At 36.2% G+C, this 21232-nt stretch overlaps 1 protein-coding gene across 8 annotated transcripts in view; it reads left to right on the top strand.

Annotated features, from left to right (window-relative positions):
- Window positions 1–21232, top strand: part of RNLS (renalase, FAD dependent amine oxidase) — an 81732-nt gene that overhangs the window by 11268 nt on the left and 49232 nt on the right. Inside the window, exon 1 of one of the 8 annotated variants that reach the window (XM_077183445.1) lies at window positions 7851–7987. The exons of the other annotated variants lie outside the window; for them this stretch is intronic. Coding sequence (XP_077039560.1) covers window positions 7984–7987 — 4 coding nt within the window. The 5' untranslated portion in view covers window positions 7851–7983. Of the gene's footprint in view, window positions 1–7850; window positions 7988–21232 lie in introns of those variants that run through there. 8 annotated transcript variants of the gene reach the window in all.

Below are 21232 nucleotides of genomic sequence, written 5' to 3'. Positions count from 1 at the left end.
TTCCCAGTGCATTTATACTTTAGGGAGAATGGGCTGGATGCCTATGGAAATCCAGGAAAATAAATTTTATTCAGGGAACTGTCTGCAGGTTTCAGAGTCTCACAGGCTGTGGAGTGACTGCAGAACAACAAGGTGGTGTCTGGGTTTGAAAAGCACAAAAGAAATAGATTTGCTCTCTGTTTCCATGTCCATTTCTCTCTGGCACAGTAGGAGGCGTGTTTAGGATCACTGATGAGAGACCTTTTCATATATTCTGATTTAAGCCATGCTGCTTGCAACACCAGCATTCACATTTTCTAATGGGAATTATGCTCTAAACCAACTTAAAAGCAGGGAAAAATTATTAACTCTGAAACGACCACTTGGTTTCAAGTGGCTGAACTGCAGCTAGGACTTGTGCCCAGCTCCTTGGAAAAGATGCATCTTTTTCCCTAAGACAGAATTTAACAAAACCTGAGTTTTCTAGTGGAAGAAAATCCCACAAATTTCTTAGTGAAACAAGGAAATTTGCCTCAAAAATGGGGTTTCTGTGCAGATGATCATAGAATGGTTTGGGAGGGACCTTAATGCTCATCTCATTCCATGGGCAGGGACTCCTTTATCCTCTATCCCAGGTTTCTCCAAGCCCTGCCCTGCCTGGCTTTGGACACTCATTGTGAGAATTAAATAATGACATTTTTTCTGTCTTGTTACCTCTTTACAAGATGCTGGCCCTTTGCAGACATTTTGTGAGGCATCAGATGGTAAATGACACCTTTAGATGTCAGTGTGAGTCTGTTTGCCTCATGCTGGTGCTGCAGGATCCTGGCCCTGTCAGCATCTGCACACTTGGAAAGAGGTGAAATATAATGTAATGTAATATAATGTAATATAATAATATAATATAACATAATATAATATAATATAATAGATATAATTTTCTTATAGATTATACACATAATTATTAATTATATAATATATTATATAATTATATAATATATATTATATAGATAATATTATATATTATAATATATTCAATATACAGAAATATAATAAATATAATAATATAAATAAAAATATATAGAAATAAATAGAAATATATGAATTTATATAATATATATAATTATTACATAATTACATATATATTATATAATATACATATAATATATATTATATAATAATATAATATATATTATATAATAATATAATATAATTACATATTATATAATATATTATATATATTATATAATATTATATATAATATAATATTATATATAATATAATATAATATAATATATATAATATTATATAATATATTATCTAGGATGTATCTATTATATATATTATTTTATTATTACTTTAATATAATAAATATATATTTATATATAATATATATAACTAATAAATTATATATCTGTGCTGCTATCAGAATTCTTCCAGGAAGGCGTCCTAGTCTCAATTTGTGTTTTGCTTAAAATCCTGGGAGAGGCCATGGTTATGGCAGGCTTTTTAAACTTATATAATACTATAAATAGAAATATATAAGTTTATATACTATATATAAATAATTTATATAGTAAATTTATATATATATATATATAAATTTAGTAAATAAATTTATGTAATATATAATTATTACACAATTATAAATAATGTAATATATATAATAATATATATTATGCAATATTATTATTATATAATATATTATCTAGGATGTACCTATTATATATATAATTTTATTACTATTTTAATTTAATTCATATATAAATATATATTTTAATAATATATATATAACTAATAAATGACATATCTGGTGCTATCAGAATGCTTCCAGCAAGGCATCCCAGTCTCTATTTGTATTCTGCTTAAAATCCTGGGGGAGGCCATGGTTATGGCAGGCTTTTTAAGCTTATATAATACTATAAATAGAAATATATAAGTTTATATATTATATATAAATAATTATATATATATATTTATTAAATGAATTTATGTAATATATAATTATTGCACAATTATAAATAATGTAATATATGTAATAATATATATTATGCAATATTATTATATAATGATATATTATATAATATATTATCTAGGATGTACCTATTATATATATAATTTTATTACTCTTTTAATTTAATTCATTTATAAATATATATTTTTATATACTATATATAACCAATAAATGACATATCTGTGGTGCTATCAGAATGCTTCCAGCAAGGCATCCCAGTCTCTATTTGTATTCTGCTTAAAATCCTGGGGGAGGCCATGGTTATGGCAGGCTTTTTAAGCTTATATAATACTATAAATAGAAATATATAAATTTATATACTGTATATAAATAATTTATATAGTAAATTTATATGGTAAATTTATATATATATATATAAATTTAGTAAATAAATTTATGTAATATATAATTATTACACAATTATAAATAATGTAATATATATAATAATAATATATATTATTCAATATTATAATTATATAATGATATATAATATATTATCTAGGATGTATCTATTATATATATTATTTTATTATTACTTTAATATAATAAATATATAAATATATATTTATATATAATATATATAACTAATAAATTATATATCTGTGCTGCTATCAGAATTCTTCCAAGAAGGCGTCCTAGTCTCAATTTGTATTTTGCTTAAAATCCTGGGGGAGGCCATGGTTATGGCAGGCTTTTTAAGCTTATATAATACTATAAATAGAAATATATAAGTTTATATACTATGTATAAATAATTTATATAGTAAATTTATATATATATATATAAATTTACTAAATAAATTTATGTAATATATAATTATTACGCAATTATAAATAATGTAATATATATAATAATATATATTATACAATATTCTAATTATATAATGATATATAATATATTATCTAGGATGTATCTATTATATATGTTATTTTATTATTACTTTAATAAATATATAAATATATATTTATATATAATATATATAACTAATAAATTATATATCTGTGCTGCTATCAGAATTCTTCCAGGAAGGCATCCTAGTCTCAATTTGTGTTTTGCTTAAAATCCTGGGAGAGGCCATGGTTATGGCAGGCTTTTTAAACTTATATAATACTATAAATAGAAATATATAAGTTTATATACTATGTATAAATAATTTATATAGTAAATTTATATAGTAAATTTATATATATATATATAAATTTACTAAATAAATTTATGTAATATATAATTATTACACAATTATAAATAATGTAATATATATAATAATATATATTATGCAATATTATTATTATATAATGATATATTATATAATATATTATCTAGGATGTACCTATTATATATATAATTTTATTACTATTTTAATTTAATTCATATATAAATATATATTTTTATAATATATATATAACTAATAAATGACATATCTGGTGCTATCAGAATGCTTCCAGCAAGGTATCCCAGTCTCTATTTGTATTCTGCTTAAAATCCTGGGAGAGGCCATGGTTATGGCAGGCTTTTTAAGCTTATATAATACTATAAATAGAAATATATAAATTTATATACTGTATATAAATAATTTATATAGTAAATTTATATATATATATATATATAAATTTACTAAATTAATTTATATAATATATAATTATTACACAATTATAAATAATGTAATATATATAATAATATATATTATGCAATATTATTATTATATAATGATATATAATATATTATCTAGGATGTACCTATTATATATATAATTTTATTACTATTTTAATTTAATTCATATATAAATATATATTTTTATAATATATATATAACTAATAAATGACATATCTGGTGCTATCAGAATGCTTCCAGCAAGGCATCCCAGTCTCTATTTGTATTCTGCTTAAAATCCTGGGGGAGGCCGTGGTCGTGGCAGGCTTTTTAAACTTCACTCCTCCAAGTTTTTCCCCCTTGGTTCAGAATTCCGTGTGATTTTCCCAGCTCTGCCCTGCCTGTTGGTGACAGTCACGATGCCTTTGCTGCTTCAGGCCTGGAAACCCCAGCAGGTGTTTGGGAAATAAATGTAACACATCAGTTCTTTTTGGTTTTTTAAACCCTCAGGAGGTGGTAGAATTCCTCAGTAATCCCATGGGGAAGTGGTCTGACAGTTCCTTGGGAGCGGTTTGAGGCTTGTTTGGGAAAAAGTTTGGTTTTCATGTCTTGGAAGTGCTCAAAAAAGTGTCATAGTTTTGGATCCTAAGTGGGATTTCCAGGTGGTTTTGCTGGCCTGAACTGGGGTTACATCAGTGCTGATTTTGAGGGGTTTGGCTTTGTGTTTTGTAAGCCTGCATCAATCTTCTGCCAGTGGAACTGTGCTGCTGATCTGTGTGTGTTTACAGGCAATGAGAGGCATTCTTACTTGATGTATTTTAAATTAGAATTTGTTCTTTTCTCTTTCTTTTCTGTCATGTTTCCTTCAGCCATAAATCCTATCTCCCCACTTCTTTTTTTTTTTTGGTGTGCTATCTCTTGTATTTTATTGTAAAGTCAAATATCAAGGTACTCAGTATTAATAACAATTTGTGGGGGTTTAAGGTTCAATTTTAAGTCAGTACCTGTGTGGTTTTTTTTTTTATCTTAATGGGATTTTCAAGACAAGTAAGTCTGGACAGTGTTTTATGACAGTATTTCTGCTTTGTTTTGGTTTTGGTTTTTTTTCTCCCTTTGTCACATTTAGCTATTAGAGTCAATAGTCACCACCAACAAAGGCATAAGCAATTTTCCAAGAAACAGTTCCTTGCAGCAGGAGGAGGGCAGAGTTTGGCTTTAGAACACAGCATTTGGTTTGATGCACTAATAGCAAGGATTTTTTAATTCCATCTGGTATCTTTTTTCAGCCTCTGGTAGGTTGCAGCTGATCTGTCAATAACTTTCAAGGAATCATATTTTTATTTTCCCCCTCTCCACTGTGTGTCACATTTTGAGCATTAGGATTTGTTAGCCGTGCCTTCCCTTCTCACCAGCTAAAAAAAGGAGAGTGAAGATCCAGGTTTTTTGAGTTGTGCACTTGATTGTGTGTCTAATTTATGAAAGTTGGCAAAATCCTGGCAGAGGAGGGGCCAGTTGCAATCAGGTACAGCTTGTTTAATTTATCTGTGCTTCCAGAATACGTGCATGCTCTGCATGCTTGGCTGCGTGTCTAAATCCTTTGGAGAGTCGTGACAGGAGAGACAGGACTCAAAATGAAAGAATGTGTGATAAAACAAAAGAAATAAACCAGACAAGACACCCACAACATGTGATCCACTCGAAGCCACACAAAGCTGATTGTGGGTGAGGCATTACAAATGTACACAGCTTTAATTTAATTTAGTTTTTATTATTTTAGCCATCTCTGGTAGTGATTATGCCTTAGGTAGATCTGAAAAGCAGGCGAGGAAGCTGCTTGAAAAACAAGCAAAAATCCCTATTACTAATGGAAATTTAGTCATTTAACAACATTTAGCTGTCAGAACTCTGGAGTGGGGCTGTGGTTTGCACAACAGAGCAGCCTCAGCTTGGGGGGAAGTTTATCTTCCCTTTATCAGTGAGCCTGGGGTTCAGTGCTGATCACACAGATGAGGGTTTGATGAGGACTCCTAAATAACCTGGCCCTTCACACTTGCTGGCTTGCTTTCCCAATATTCCTTTTTTTTTCCATCATTCCACAACTGCAGCATTGGAAGGTGTTGCTTTTGGGTTTGCCCTTTTCCTTCAGAGCAACCTGACCAGCAGCTGAGATGCCAAAAGATGGGAGGAAAAAGGGTAACACACTTTATATGTGTCCAAAATACCTAGTGCAGACCCAGGGAGAAAAGCTGCTCATTGCATAACCCAGAATGGGAAATTAAATATTATACAGAGAAAAAAAAAAAAAAAGTTCTGGCACTTCCCCTTTGCTGTGTTTTTGGTCAGCAAAAGAAGTCCTGGCAGGAGGGAGAAATGAGGTGGTTTGTCTTTGCTCCCCAGGTCCCTGGGTCAGCCTCCCTGTGTCACCAAGGCAGGTGTTTGGCCAGAAAATAAGGAATGGGAAAGAAGAACATGGGGTCAGTTATTTCTGTGGCAAATTTTGCAAAATGTCCCAAAGAATGAACAGAATGGCTTGTTAAATTTCATAGCTGAGAGCCACACAGGGCATCACTGGAGTGTTAAATGTGAGGACAAACCACAGAGCTTTCTAACCAGCTCTGGAATATATCTGTTATTAAGGTTTTTTTCCAGAACAGTGGATTAGTGATTTTTTGTTTGTTTGTTTCCTCCCCATCATCATGAGATGATCTGGGAATCATTGAAGTTTCAGACACTAAAACATCCCAGGTACCAGGTGACACCAATTCCCAACCGTTTCAAGGGACAACACAAGAGGAAAAGCCAAATCACAGAATTCTTCTTAAAATCGAGACTCTTGTGCACTCACCCTGTGGAATGAATAAAGAAATGAGTGTGGTTTTTATCAGTTTCTCATCAAACCTTTCTGTAAATGCATTTGCATTCCCTCAGCCCTGCACTGGGGCCGACCTGAGCAGGCAGCAAAAGGGGAGAGAGATGAAATTTTCCTTCTGAGAGCATATGGTTTTATTTAGAATGTGTTTCACAACTGTGACGTGCAGAGACAGGGTTTACTTGTGCTCCACACTCCCACTCACCCACTCTGCAAGGAAAACTGCACTCAGGATTTTAATAAAAACAGGAAGAGTGCATGGATGGAGGTGGAGATTTATTCCATCAAAGTGGGGCTAAGCATGGCTTCACTAAACCAAAGAAAATGAACTTTTCTTTTTATTTACCTTTTTAAAAAAATATTTTTAATAAAATAACTTTTATTTTTAATTTTAATTTCCATTAACTTTGATGTCTTTACACCCCCTGAGCATGCTGCTTTGCATGGTAGCAGGTGATTTCTGGGTGTAGAATAATGCTGTGTTTTCATCAGAAAATCCACTGGTGATGACATGGGAATGCTTGGAGAGGAAGAGTGACAGAAATTAGTCCAAACACAGATATTGCAGAAAAATCTGTCCTTGGATAAAGTTATAGCTGTTTTGTTTTTTCTGCCCCGTGGTGTTTAACTCCAAATGCTGATAAGCTGGGTCTGATCACCAAGTGCTGCATCTCTTGCTACTGCTAAAAACATCTTTTTAAAAAAGTGATGGTTTAAAAGCTTTTTGTTCATGTTCCCCTTTCAGCCTCCTTTAACATTTATGCACGTGACAGAGCTGGTATAAAAAGGGAAGTACAAGTATTTCAAATATAGATGTTGATCCTAAACCTGGTGACTTTTGTGTGGTGACAATTTCAGTGTTGGGTCGTGGTGGAGGCACAGGGTTTGTCCTGTACCTGTGTCCTTCCAGAGTATTCCAGTTTGGAAATTCAGCTATTTCCAGATTTATTCAATGCAAAAGTGAATTTCCTCAGCTATGACAATCTCTAGTTTTTCTGCAAATTTCTTTTTTATTTCCACTGAGTGCAGGAAAAGGCAGAGTCTTACCCTGGGCTGCAGATGATGTGGAGCAGGGTGGTGATCTGCAGCTGAGGAAATTCCCCAGGGAAGCCACTGGAGCTGCAGTCACATTCCAGACAGGGAATTTTTGCCACTTCCTGTGCAATATGGACTCTGTTTCTCCATGAGGACAAAATCCTTTGTTCTGCTGAGTCACACTCCAGAAGGACAGACAGCTACACAAGAGTTGACACGCTCTCTTTCTACTTCCACTTCTCACTTTGTACTTCTCCCTTGTTCTCACTCCTGCCTTTTTTTTTTTGCTTCTGCCTTTTTTTGGTGTTGCCCTGGGTTTTTTTTGGTTAGTTCTGGGTTTTTTGGGCTGTGGTGCAGCTTTTCTGGGCTGTGCTCCTGTGGCTCTGTGGTTGCAGGGCTCACGTTTGCTGTCCCACGCCTGCAGGTTCTGCTCCTTCACCTTGGGAAAGAGGGAAGTGGAAGACAAGGCTCAGCTTTCCCAGCATCTCCCAGGGGCATGAGTAAGACTAAATTGTTCTTTTTGAGGTGCCTCCTGCCCTTGTTTGGTTGCCCTGAAATGCAGCTGACATGGGGACACACTATTATTACTATTAATAATACTATAATATAATAATATAATCCTATAATACTATATAATACTATAATACTATATAATACATATAATACTATAATATAATAATACTATTATTACTATTAATAATACTATAATATAATACCATAATACTATAATACTATACAATACTATAATACTATATAATACATATAATACTATAATATAATAATACTATTAATAATACTATTATAATTATTACTATTATTATATTAATTATCAATTAATTGTTCTTTAAAGTTTTAAAATTAAATAAATAAAAAATAAATCAAAATAAACATAACAACAACAATAATGATAATAATGATAATAATAATATATACTATGAATAATAATATACTATAAATAATAATATACTATAAATAATAATACTATAAAGTAATAGTAATAGTATTATTAATAATACTATTAATAATAGTAATAATAATAATAATTGGATTGTATTAACTTATAAAAAGCTACAAGAATGTAAAATTTGGTGGGTGATTGGTTGATGATTTGTGATCGTGGTTTGCAGAATGAATAAAAGAATGAGTGTGATTTGCAGATTGCAAATTATTCCCAAAGGAGATTTTAATGGGGTCTTAACAGGGCTTTATCAATTTCTTTTTGGGACTTCTGGCACCTCACCTTCTTTTGTTACAGTGGCTGCTTGCAGCTTTATAATCTTATGGTTTTAGCTCTAGGAAAATCTATACTTGGAGAGGGTTTATTTCCCCTATCAACATTTTTAGTGGGGTTTAATTAGAATTATTGCTCACAAAACTCATGGGCTAAGCTGATTGAAGCTCTCTGAATCAAAAGACAAGGGTTAGGTTGGACTGCAATAAAAAAGCAAAGTTTTGTTCCTTTTGAGCCTCTTTTTTATCTCATTGTCATTTAGAGCACATCCTCCACCAGAAGAGTGCACTGCAAGGTTTAGCTGCAATTGGGGCATTTGATTTACACAAAAATTAATTTTAAATTGAGTGCCTGCAATTGTTTCAGATGAAATTGGTCCTGGGTTTGGGTAATTATCTCATGAGAAATTTGGTAAATGAAAAAAAAAAAACTCCAGTACAATTCAGGAACTATCCATGCAAATTTAAAAAAAAAAGTCCCCACATGAAGAAGAGGAAATAAAATATGGAATCCCTGAATTCCTGAATTCAGGAATTGATGGAAGAAGTGAGAAGCAGTCAGCAGAAAAAAAGGCTGGGTATTAAAATTGATGGAAAATTTGAGCAGCAGAAAAAACCCAGAAGGATTTGCCAGTGTGTGCTGGATATTTTCATGGATATGCAGCAATGCCTTCTCAGAACCCTGATGAAGTGGGGGTAAAAGAATCCTGGAAAAGTGTATTAAAAAAATAAATTAAATTTACTTTAAAAACTGTGCTGCAAAGAAAGGGGACCCTGGATCTGGCAGTTTGTGCAGCTCATCCTGCTCACAGTTAATTGCCAAATTTCCACTGACCCTTTTATCATAAGTAGATTTTGCCTCAGTTGTTTCTTCCCCCATAATGAGGTTTGAAGGGTGCAATTGCCTCTTTATCCTAGAAAGCCAAAAGAATGAGGGAAATGAGTTTTGCAGAGCTGCTGGGAGTAGTAAGGGGATAAATAAATTCGGCTGAAGGTGGGGACAAGAGAAAAATGTTGATTTTTTTTTTTCCCCAAGTAACTAAATTAAAGTCCAGAGGCTGTGGCCTCCAAAACCTGAATGCCACCTGTGTCACAGCTCTGCAGGATTTCAGCCAGCTGGAAGGAAAAAAAGAAACAAAAAGTTGTGGATGATGTCTGTGTAGTAAAAAGGTTTTAGCAAAGAGGAAGATGCATGTATCAGCTTTGCAGAAGAGAAGGATAATTACTGTTACCCATCTTTTTTTCCTTTTTATTTCCCCCCCTAACTGTTACTTGATTAACATAATGAAGTTACAGAGGGAGCAATTGCTCTCAATGAGTCCTTGGTTTGCCAATTATTACAGCTTCTGCTTCATTCTTGATAAAGGCAGGGGAGGTTGGTAAGCCTCAAAGTGCAGGATCTGCTGAACTAATAGAGAGGATGACTCCAAAAAAAATGTTGATTTTTTTTCTCCCCCCCACCTAGGAAAACAGATAGCTAAATTAAAGTCCAGAGGCTGTGGCCTCCAAAACCTGAATGTCACCTGTGTCACAGCTCTGCAGGATTTCAGCCAGCTGGAAGGAAAAAGAAAGAAAAAGTGGTGGATGCCTGTGTAGCACAAAGTTTTAGCAAAGAGGAAGATGATGGATGTATCAGCTTTGCAGAAGAGAAGGATAATTACTGTTAACCATATTTTTTTCCTTTTTATTTCCCCCCCCTAACTGTTACTTGATTAACAGAATGAAGTTACAGAGGGAGCAGTTGCTCTCAGTGAGTCCTTGGTTTGCCAATTACAGCTTCTGCTTCATTCTTGATAAAGATTGGTGAGCCTCAAAGTGTTGCTGTTTCCTCAGTGCAGGATCTGCTGAACTAATAGAGAGGATGACTCCAAAAAAAGTTGCTTTTTTTCCCCCCTAGGAAAGCAAGTAGCTAAATTAAAGTCCAGAGGCTGTGGCCTCCAAAACCTGAATGCCACCTGTGTCACAGCTCTGCAGGATTTCAGCCAGCTGGAAGGAAAAAGAAAGAAAAAGTGGTGGATGCCTGTGTAGTAAAAAGGTTTTAGCAAAGAGGAAGATGATGCATGTATCAGCTTTGCAGAAGAGAAGGATAATTACTGTTAACCATCTTTTTTTCCTTTTTATTTCCCCCCCTAACTGTTACTTGATTAACAGAATGAAGTTACAGAGGGAGCAGTTGCTCTCAATGAGTCCTTGGTTTTCCAATTACAGCTTCTGCTTCATTCTTGATAAAGGTTGGTGAGCCTCAAAATGTTTCTGTTTTCTCAGAGCAGGATCTGCTGAACTAATAGAGGGATTGACTCCTCTCAGCAGCATTGCCAGGCTTCTACCCTGAAATGATCAAAGGCACAGCCACACAGTTATTTAAGATACCTTCACGTCTGAGAAGATTTAGCACTTTTATTTCTTGGCACAGTTTTAAACCTTCCCTAAAAAGACACTTCAGAGTAAATAAATTAAACAAAACAAAACAAAAAAAAGCTAATTTAGTAGGCCTGACAAAGCTGGTACAAAAGATGACACAGCTGTGAACTGATTTGAAAAATCCCTTTAAAAACAAAGTGTGCACTGAGTAATTTGGAATATTTACTAGGATGAGCCAGTCCCTTCTGTGTGAAAACTCCTAATGTGTCAGACTTTAAAAAACTTTTGTTTTGGTTTTCCACATTGGTAAGGCAAGAACTCCCCATGCATTTCTTAATCAAGGTTCCCAGTGCAGGGAGCTGTTCATCCCTGGCTGTTCCCCCCTTCCCAGGGTTATTTTGATTTTGGCAAAATCACAGAACCAAGAGATGGTTTGGGGTGGAAAGGATCTTAAAGACCATCCAGGAGTGGGATTCTTGGCCTTGGCTGGTGTTTGCCTTCACAGCACAGCACTGGCAGAACCTTCCAGGATTTAATCAGAATTTTAACCCTCTCATTGACTGGGTCCTCTACAGAAAAAAGGTTTCTTGTTTTTCCAGCATGAACCTGGAATTGGAGACCTTTCAACCCAAAGTGAAATTCTCAGAACCTGAGGGACTGAGATTTTATTTTTTATTTATTTTTTTTTGCTTTTACAATAGCTACTGTTCAGTGAAATGCCTGTGCCAAGATACTGCCAGGAGCACTTATCTGTCCTCAACAGCAAACAAAAAGTGGAGGCGGAAGAGTGAAATAAAAAAAAAAAAATTATATATATTGTTCAGTCAAGATAGATTAATAGTGGTGCACACAAGCCACACTTCCTTGTGGGTTATATCAGTTCTTTGTATTTTTGTACAGTCTAAAAATGGCTTTCCTTGCCTTTTTATTCTTTTTTTTTTTCCGTTTGGGGAAACTGGATTGAGTGCTCCCTTTCTGTGGGAACAGTTGGTACCAAAAATGCTTCATTTTGCTGTGTAAAAATGTTCATTTCAGGGCAGTGCAAATGCTGTGCTTTGTCTGAGTTTTAGCACTTGGTGAGGATTTTTTTCAAAGGTGGTGGTGGAGAGCAGGGATCTCTAAGGGAGCATTTAGTACCTTTTATTTAGGTAATAAAAGAAGAGATGTGGACCTCTGGAAAGAGCAGCCATGGGAATTGAAGAAAATTAGGGAGAATAAATTCAGCTTTGTGTAAATTCAGTGTTTTTAATGCAGAGGGCTGCAAAGCACAGACACAGGATGAGGTTCTTGCTGGAGGAGTTAATTTGGGTGTGTGTTGACCTCTCAGATGGGCACAGATTTCCCCCAAAATTCTGCATTTTCTCTGCCTTTTTCCAGCAGTGTAGGAAGTAAAGTACTGTTCAAACAAAAAAGTAATATTAGCTCCCAAATCAAAACACAAAGTTTTAAAAAATATCATTTTTAGCATGCTCCATATATTGGGATTGGCAGAATACAATTTAGCAAAGAGCAAAGTAAAAATCAGTGCTGCACAGGTGTGGTTATGTGTCAAATGGCCAGCCCTAAATTTTAGCATGCTTTTACAAATTAATTGTTCATTACCACCCTGGTTTTGTACTCCAAAACCTCTCAGTGCAGTTTACAGTGTGAGCTGTGCATTCATTGCAGGGCACCTAAAACATCTCCTAAAAGCTAATTAATGAGTTGTAAATCTTTATGCTGAACAAAACCCAAAAACTGCCAGGTAGGAAATTTCTTTTGTGGGGCCAGTCCTTAGTTTCCCTTTAAATACTCTGAATATTTTACTAGATTCATTGCAGTGGAATGGAAACCTGCTGAGTTGTCATCAATACATTTATTTTTAAAAAAAAAGGAATCCTGGTAATTCAGACACTTCTAATGAGGGCTCATATCTCTGGTTCTATTTTTGGGAGGCATTTTGGCTGGCTGGAAGTGAGTGTGCAGAATTATCATGATCATGCCAGCTCACCCCTGGCACTGGGCTTGGTGTCAGCACTTTCACTCACTCGGGCTGCAGGCCTGAGTCACCGATTGCTTTAGGATTAGAAACCTTCTGCAGATTTTCTAGTTTTTTGGGGTTTTTTTTTAATTTTAATTTTTTTTTGGTGGGTTTTGGTGGGCTTTTTTTGTGTGTGTATGTGTGTTTGGTTTTTTTGTTTGTTTTGTTTTCTTATTTTTGGCATTTTTTGTCTCGTTTTCTTTTTTTCTGTGGTTTTTGAAATTTTGTTTTTTTGGGTTTTTTTGGTTTTTTCCCAGTTTATTCGGGACTCCCACTGCCCAAAATATCTTCTGCAAAGTTTCCTCTGATTTTAATCAGCATTGTGTTATTTTTCATAATTTTGGGGGAATAACAAGGGCAAATCCTGTCTGCTCTTTGCTAAATTTTGTTCTGCTAATCCCAATATATGGAGCATGCTAGAAATGATCTTTTTCAAAACTCTGTGTTTTGATTTGGGAACTAATATTACTTTATTGTTTGAACAGCAGAAGGATCAGTATCAGATTGATTCATGCAGCCTTTAAATAAAGGCTTGTTGGGGCAAGTAATGGGAACTTTGAGATGCCTCACTGTTCCCTCCATCAGGTGTGCACAACTTGATATTAGCCTGAAAGCAGCAGCAATGTTATCTGGGAGGAAAGGCCTTAAACTTCATTTTCAGTTGTATTTGTATTTATAAAATAATAATAATAATAATAATAATAATAATAATAATAATAATAATAATAATAATAATAATAATAATAATAATAATAATAATAATAATAATAATAATAATAAATTATTAAATATATAAACAAATAAAATAGAAAATAAAATAATAAATACTATAATAATATATATGAATATATAATATATAATATAATATAATATAATATATTGTTATTATATATAATAATATTATATATAATATATAATTATATATTGAAAATATAATACATAATTATATACTGAATATAATATATAATTATATACTGAATATATAATAATATATATGAATTATAAATATTTGTAACAATCATTACAATTAATAGTTATTGATAATATTAATTATTATTAATTAATAGTATAATTGATAAATATTACTGTTTTAGATTATAATTGATAATAATTGATTATAGGTATTTATAAGAGTAATAAATTAGTATTTATCCTTAAAATAATCATAATAATACAGTAATATTAGTAGTACTGTTATTATTATCATCATTATTATCATATTAATTCTTAATTAATTGCTCTTGAAAAATTTAAAATTAAATAAATAAACTATAAATTAAATAATAAATATAATAATAGCAACGACAATAATGATGGTGAAAATTATGATGATGATGATGATAATAATAATAATAATAATAATACCACCACCACCAAACTTTTTGACTGGCCTGACAGTGTGGAAGAGGCACTAGAGCCACTTGGCCACCTCCACTCTGGCTCTGTTTTCAGGAAGCTTTTTTGAAAATTCTGTGATTTCTAATTCAGCATGAACACAGCCCAGAGCCTTAAATCCACTGCAGGGACCATGGAAGTTTGGTAAATGCAACTTTTTAATGCAAGTTTTTAATTTAACTTAAATGCAAGTTTTTTTAAATCAAAACTTCACCACGGAGCAATCCGTGCAAAGCAAAAAAAATTTCAGTTTTTCTGGCTGAAATAAGAAAAAATAAATATGCAGAATTTGAGCAGCAGTAGGGCTTTTATTTTCATTTTCTTTTTCTGAGGTGCTCCTTGCACTGCCTTTCTCTTACTGGATAACCCCAAATTTAAAACCCTGTGTGTTTTGGGGGTGATTTGCATAAATTGGTGGTGTTTTAGTTTCTGTTGGTTGTGTTGGGGGAAGTTTGCAGTCCCTGGGAACCCCAGGCTGAGCGAGCAGGGGCTGGGAACTGTTTGGTGACTGCGTGAGGCCGGGCTCTGTCGTGCAGAAAAAGACCTGGAACCTCCTAAACTGCAGCTTGGGATTATTATTCCAGTGCACCAAGCTCTGAAGGCTCGGCAGTAATGAGCCCATCATGTGTGGTTTTGCTTTATTAAAGATGGATGTGACTCTGTGAACTTTGGAGGAGCGCGCAGGCGCACGCCAGGCAAGGCTTTGCTGTGCTATCACAGCCTGGCCTCCTTGTGCTGTTGGTTGTTTTGTGCTATTTATTGTTTGTCTGGCTGTGAGTTTTGCTCTTTCTGTGTGTTTAGTTCTTTCATGTTCCTTTTAGAGGAGCTCCCACTCAGGAGCACAGACATCAGGGCTTTGCAAGAATGGCTGTCTGTCCCTGCAGGGCTGTCTTCCAGAAAAGCTGGGAGGAATTAGACATGCAGCTCCTGTGGAATGAAAATTGGCCTCTTGATATTTAATAAACAGGGATTTGCTTATCATATAAAAAGTAGGAGAGTGCTCATTGTTTTCATTTGTACTCCTAAGTTGCTTGAGATTTGGAATTGTTATTTTTTTCAATACAGTTTTTATCTAGGCTGTGAAAAGTCCTATTAAGATGTTCATTAATGTTTCTTTTCTGGAGCCTCATTGGATAAACACGAGCAAATGTTTAGTTTTGTCTGTTTTTACAAGTGACTTTGATCATTTCACCATTCCTGCAGTTTTCCACTGAGCTAACTTTGTATCAGTCAAATTTCTTTCTAATTACAGAACTCTTCTCAAGGAAACACACGAGACCTTCTTTTGTCTGTTGATTGTGTGGAAAATTGGAGAGAGAATAGGGCACTCAGGGGGAAAAAATAAAAGGCAAAAAGGCATTCTTGGGCCAGGTAGGTTTATTATTTGTATTTATCATAAAAATCTAACCAAACTTTTTGAGTGGCCTGATATTTATATATATATATAATATATATATATATATATAATATTTTATTTATATATATATATAAAAATATATAATATATAATAGATAATATATAATAGATAATATTATATATATATAAAAATATAAAATATAATATATAATATTATATATATAAGAAGAGCCACTTGGCCACCTCCACTCTGGCAAATCCACAAAAATTCAAAGTGATGGGAAGCAAGCTGGGAGCAGTTCAGTGCTGAGAGCCCATGACAAAGTTACTTTTTCAGTTCTGTTCCCATTTTACACACCAGAATTCATCAGTGGGATGGGGATATTTGGTGTGTTCCTAAATACATGATGTCACCAAACCTAATGGGAATAAATATGTATTTCACTGCCAGGCTTTGGGGGGGAACTGATGAATGGAAAAGGAAAATCTCGTGGCTGGCTGAAGAGCTGGCCCTCCTTAGCCATTCCAAACTAGTAGAATTACTGCATTTTCTCAGTAAATCTTAATTGTTTGATCCTTGTTCTGTGCCTCTTGCTGTGTCATCTGATGAATGCCATGAATTAAATATAGTACATTCATTTAAACCACCCACAAATAGTCCTTCCTCCCTATCTCAGCCCAGCCAGCTTTAAAAATAAGTGCTATGTGCTTTTATTTACCACATCCTGCACCGCATGACACTTCCAAGGATGGAACCAAGGAGAGCACACAGCAGTGCTGTTCCATGATTGGAAATTAGATTACAGATTAGAAAGCCCAGAGGGACCACTCTGACCAGATAAAACAGTGCCCTGGAGGCCACAGGACTGTTTTAATTGGGGCCAATCTAGAAAGAAACATCCAATCTTGGCATAAACACTTCCAGTGATGGATGAGCCAAAGGATGCTTGGTACATTTGAGCGGGGATCGCTCTGCTTTGTGATTTTTCAGCTTTTTGGGAAGGGCAAGGGGTCTCTTCCATGCCTTGCCTTTGATAGATTTCTCTCTCCCTTTAAATCCTGCCTTGAGAGAAGCCTGGATTTAGCTGGCCTTGCTGGGCTTGCAGTGAAAAGTGCTCCAGTGAGTGTTTGCTTCCCAGATTTCTGCAATCCCTGTGGGATTCAGTTGTTCCTTGGCCTCCTCTGCGTGGGCGGGACAGGGCTCAGCCCATGAGCTTTTCATCTGCAGCGCTGCTTCCCAAAACTGTGTCCCCAGCAGGGCTCCTTGCACTGCCTTCCTCTCACTGGATTTAAAGATTTATTTACTGGAGAAACCTGGATTTAAATCATATAAGGTGTATTTCTAGGTCTGCTTTTCCTGTGGTATTATCCCTGCTGTCCTGATGGTTTTTTGGGGAGGAAACCAAGAAGTTGGTCTTATTCTTTCAAAAAGAAATTGGTAATGTGGTCATTTGAGGAAATGAAGGGGACACTGTGCCTGTGATGTACCCTGGAAATAAAACCACAAAGAAAATGCAATTTATGTGAAGAACCTTCATCCTCTTCCTCCCAGCAGGCTCCTGGCACAGCCAGGGCAGAAGCCCCCTTTCCCTCCCTCCTCCCCTGCACTTTGGTTTGTTTTGTTTGGGTTTGTTTATTTTTTTAATCCAGAGTTTAAAAGTCACCTTAAATTCTGAGCTGCTTTGACCATATCTGGAAAATTAAATATTTTTTTAAATTAAAAATATTAAAAATTAAATATTTTCTATGCTGGTGAGAGGAGTTGGAAGACATGGGGAAGTCAGGGGGCAAACATGCTCAGTGACACTGAGGATGTGGCCAGGATCCCTGGCTGGCCCTGCAGGATCTTCCCACAGTTTCCCCAGGGACAGGCAAGTTCTTCTGCAATTAACATAATTGAGTGGGAAAGCAAGAATCCTGCTTGCCTCGGGGTAAGGAACTGTGGGATTAAACCTAGACACATGCAGGGGAGGCTCTGTGCTCTGGGAACATTCCTGCTTGGGATAGGTGCCCTCAGTGTGAATAAATACGTGTTTGTGTTTATATCCCAATGCTCAGTGTGCTTTACACACACATTCTGCATTGCTCTGATAGAAGGGTACTGAGGAGCTTTTTATATTTATCACACTCTCTCAATCTTGACCCATTTTACCAGCATATAACAAATTCTTGTCATAATCCCTCATTTCTCTCCTTTTTATTTATTTTTTTTCCTAATAAGCAGGTGATTCTCTGATTTACTTTGGGCAAAACTTGGGCTCTGAAGCTGTGGGCAAAACTGGAGGGAAGGCAGCAGAAGGAGGGGAGGCTCTGTGCTCTGGGAACATTCCTGCTTGGAATAGGTGCCCTCAGTGTGTTTTACACACAGATTCTGAATTTCTGGGGTACTGAGGTGCTTTTTACATTTATCAGACTCTCTCAGTCTTGACCCATTTTGTCAGCATATAACAAATTTTTGTCATAATTCATCATTTTTCCCCTTTTGTTACAATATTTTTTCCCTGATGAGCAGGTGATTCTCTGATTTACTTTGGGCAAAACTTGGGCTCTGAAGCTGTGGGCAAAACTGCCTTGGGTGAGGCCAGGATATTTTAATGAAAATCATAAAATATTCCTGACATGGGATCTTAATTCTTCATGATCTCTTTGAGCCAAAGCTGAATTAAACCTCGGACCTTGAAGTCTGGTTTAAAATCCCTTTTTAACTTTGCAGCCAGCAGTGATTCCATGGCATGGCAGGAGGTGTGTGCACCTTGGAGCTGCTGTTCCAGGGATGCCATGCCAGGAAAAAGGAAGGGAGGGATGGCAGGGAAGCCCCCCATGGGCAGGCCAGTGGGTGCCTGCTGTTCTCTGCAGAGCTCATTTGTTGTGGAAGCAGCTCTGCTGTTGTGGCGCCTGCTTTCATTAAGGCTCTGACAGTATTTCCATAATAAACCATATTTTAAAAGGGTTTATTACTCAACTGTAAAATCTGCTGCAGGCTGGGACTTGGACTAGGAAAGCTTCATTCTTTAAGTGTTTTCTGAACTTGAAAAGCTTTTTTTTTTTTTTTAAAGAAGTGTGGCTGCAAAGAAATCTTTCTTTGATCATATAGATGAAATCTTTATTTATAAAAAGAAGAGTTTGCAGTCCTATAAACAATTGAAGTGGCTGATGTCGACTGCATTGCTTGGGGTATTTTTAACCATGAAATATCCATTATGGTCATTCTGCAATTTGAATACTGATGTATCTTATTGTGTGTGTGTGTGATGAAAAGTAAAAAGCCCCACTTAGGGCTGGGGCTTTAGTGCTTGATGGATTTCAAACAGCAGAGGAGAGAATTGCTGCCTGTTCATAACCTTCCTGTAAATCCCAACAAGTGTAGGAAGGGACAGTGTGATAATGCCAAGCAAAACTGCAACTTCTCCACATGTTTAGGATGCACTTGTCCTGCTGTGCTCTGTTTGCAGCCAAAGGCCAGAGTCAGAATAACATCTTTGAATGAGGGAAGTGCATTATGGATGAACTGACAGAGCAGACCAGGACATGATTTTTGGAAAGAACTTTTTTTTCCAGATAAGTGGACAGGATTTCTTTGTTGTGTTATGTGGGTGGGGTTTTTTTGGTTTTTTTTTTTTTTTTTTTTGGTTGGTTGGTTGGTTGTTTTGGTTTTGTTGGTGATTTTGTTGTTTTTTTTGTGGGGTTTTTTTTTGGGGCCTGTTTTTTTTTTCTGGTTAGTCAGGTGAGAAAATGCCTGCAGATTTTCTCACCTGACTAACCAGCAAGTGTCCTGCAGAAGGGACTGAGCTGTAATTGGTTTTCCCTTCTGCTCTGGTTCTTCAGAGGTTTCTGTAGGACCAGAACCTGTGCCAGTAGGATTTCACCAGAATGCTCTGAGACACAACAAGGTTTTCCTGGTGTTTTCATTCCTCCAGAAGAAGTTTCCTCTTTTGGGCTGGCTGTTTAGGTTGAAAAGCTCTGCTGTTACTTACTATGAATGTGATAGCATTTAGCTGCTTATTCTGGATTATATTGAGGCATACACAACTTGATCCAGGGAAGAGACCTAATTCCCTGGAAGCCTGGACCACTCACTTAATGGGTTTCTGTTGCCTTTGTGACAATCCTGAGTTCCACAGAATGAAGGGATTTGTCAAAAATAAGTAGTTTCCAATCCTAGTGATTGAGACTGGGGTTGCAAGAGGTTTTTTTTTTTCCTGGCAGTTTTTGTCAGAGAGCTTTGATTGTATCATGCAGCTATTCAAAACTAGAAATGCTGTTTTTACAGCTATCATGATAGTATTTTTCATGTGGTTACAGTGGTATCAGTTTTATTCTGCAGCATCTGGGGGATTTGGTTTTGGTTTGATTTTTGTTGGGGTTTCTTTAATCCAGAGTTAAAGAGTCACCTGAAATACTGAGCTGCTTTGACCATGTCTGGAATATTAAATTAAATATTTTCTATGCTAGTGAGAGAAGTTGAAGGGAATGAAAAAGTCAGAAGGCAAAGATGCTCACTGCTCCCAGTGCTCCCAGTATTCCCAGTGCTGCCAGTGTTCCCAGTGTTCCCAGTGCTGCCAGTGTTCCCAGTGCTGCCAGTGCTGCCAGTGCTCCCAATGCTCCCAGTGCTTCCAATGCTCTCATTGCTCCCAGTGCTCTCTTTGCTCCCAATGCTCCCAGTGTTCCCAGTGCTCCCAGTGCCCCCAGTGCTGCCAATGCTCCCAGTGTTCCCAGTGCTCCCAGTGTTCCCAGTGCTCTCTTTGCTCCCAGTGCTCCCAGTGCCCCCAGTGCTCCCAGTGCCCCCAGTGCTCCCAGTGTTCCCAGTGCTCCCAGTGCCCCCAGTGCTCCCAGTGTTCCCAGTGCTCCCAGTGCCCCCAGTGTTCCCAGTGCTCCCAGTGTTCCCAGTGCTCTCTTTGCTCCCAATGTTCCCAGTGCTCCCAGTGCTTCCAATGCTCTCATTGCTCCCAGTGCTCTCTTTGCTCCCAGTGTTCCCAATGTTCCCAGTGCCCCCAGTGCTCCCCGTGCTCCCAGTGCTCCCAGTGCTCCCAGTGCCCCCAGTGCTGCCAATGCTCCCAGTGTTCCCAGTGCTCCCAGTGTTCCCAGTGCTCTCTTTGCTCCCAATGTTCCCAATGCTCCCAGTGCTCTCTTTGCTCCCAGTGCCCCCAGTGCTCCCAGTGTTCCCAGTGCTCCCAGTGCCCCCAGTGTTCCCAGTGCTCCCAGTGTTCCCAGTGCTCTCTTTGCTCCCAATGTTCCCAGTGCTCCCAGTGCTTCCAATGCTCTCATTGCTCCCAGTGCTCTCTTTGCTCCCAGTGTTCCCAATGTTCCCAGTGCCCCCAGTGCTCCCCGTGCTCCCAGTGCTCCCAGTGCTCCCAGTGCCCCCAGCGCTGCCAATGCTCCCAGT

This window comes from Agelaius phoeniceus, chromosome 9 (assembly GCF_051311805.1).
Source record: "Agelaius phoeniceus isolate bAgePho1 chromosome 9, bAgePho1.hap1, whole genome shotgun sequence".
NCBI lineage: Eukaryota > Metazoa > Chordata > Aves > Passeriformes > Icteridae > Agelaius > Agelaius phoeniceus.
Note: the sequence above shows the minus strand (reverse complement) of the source record. Positions and strands in the feature narration are given on the sequence as shown.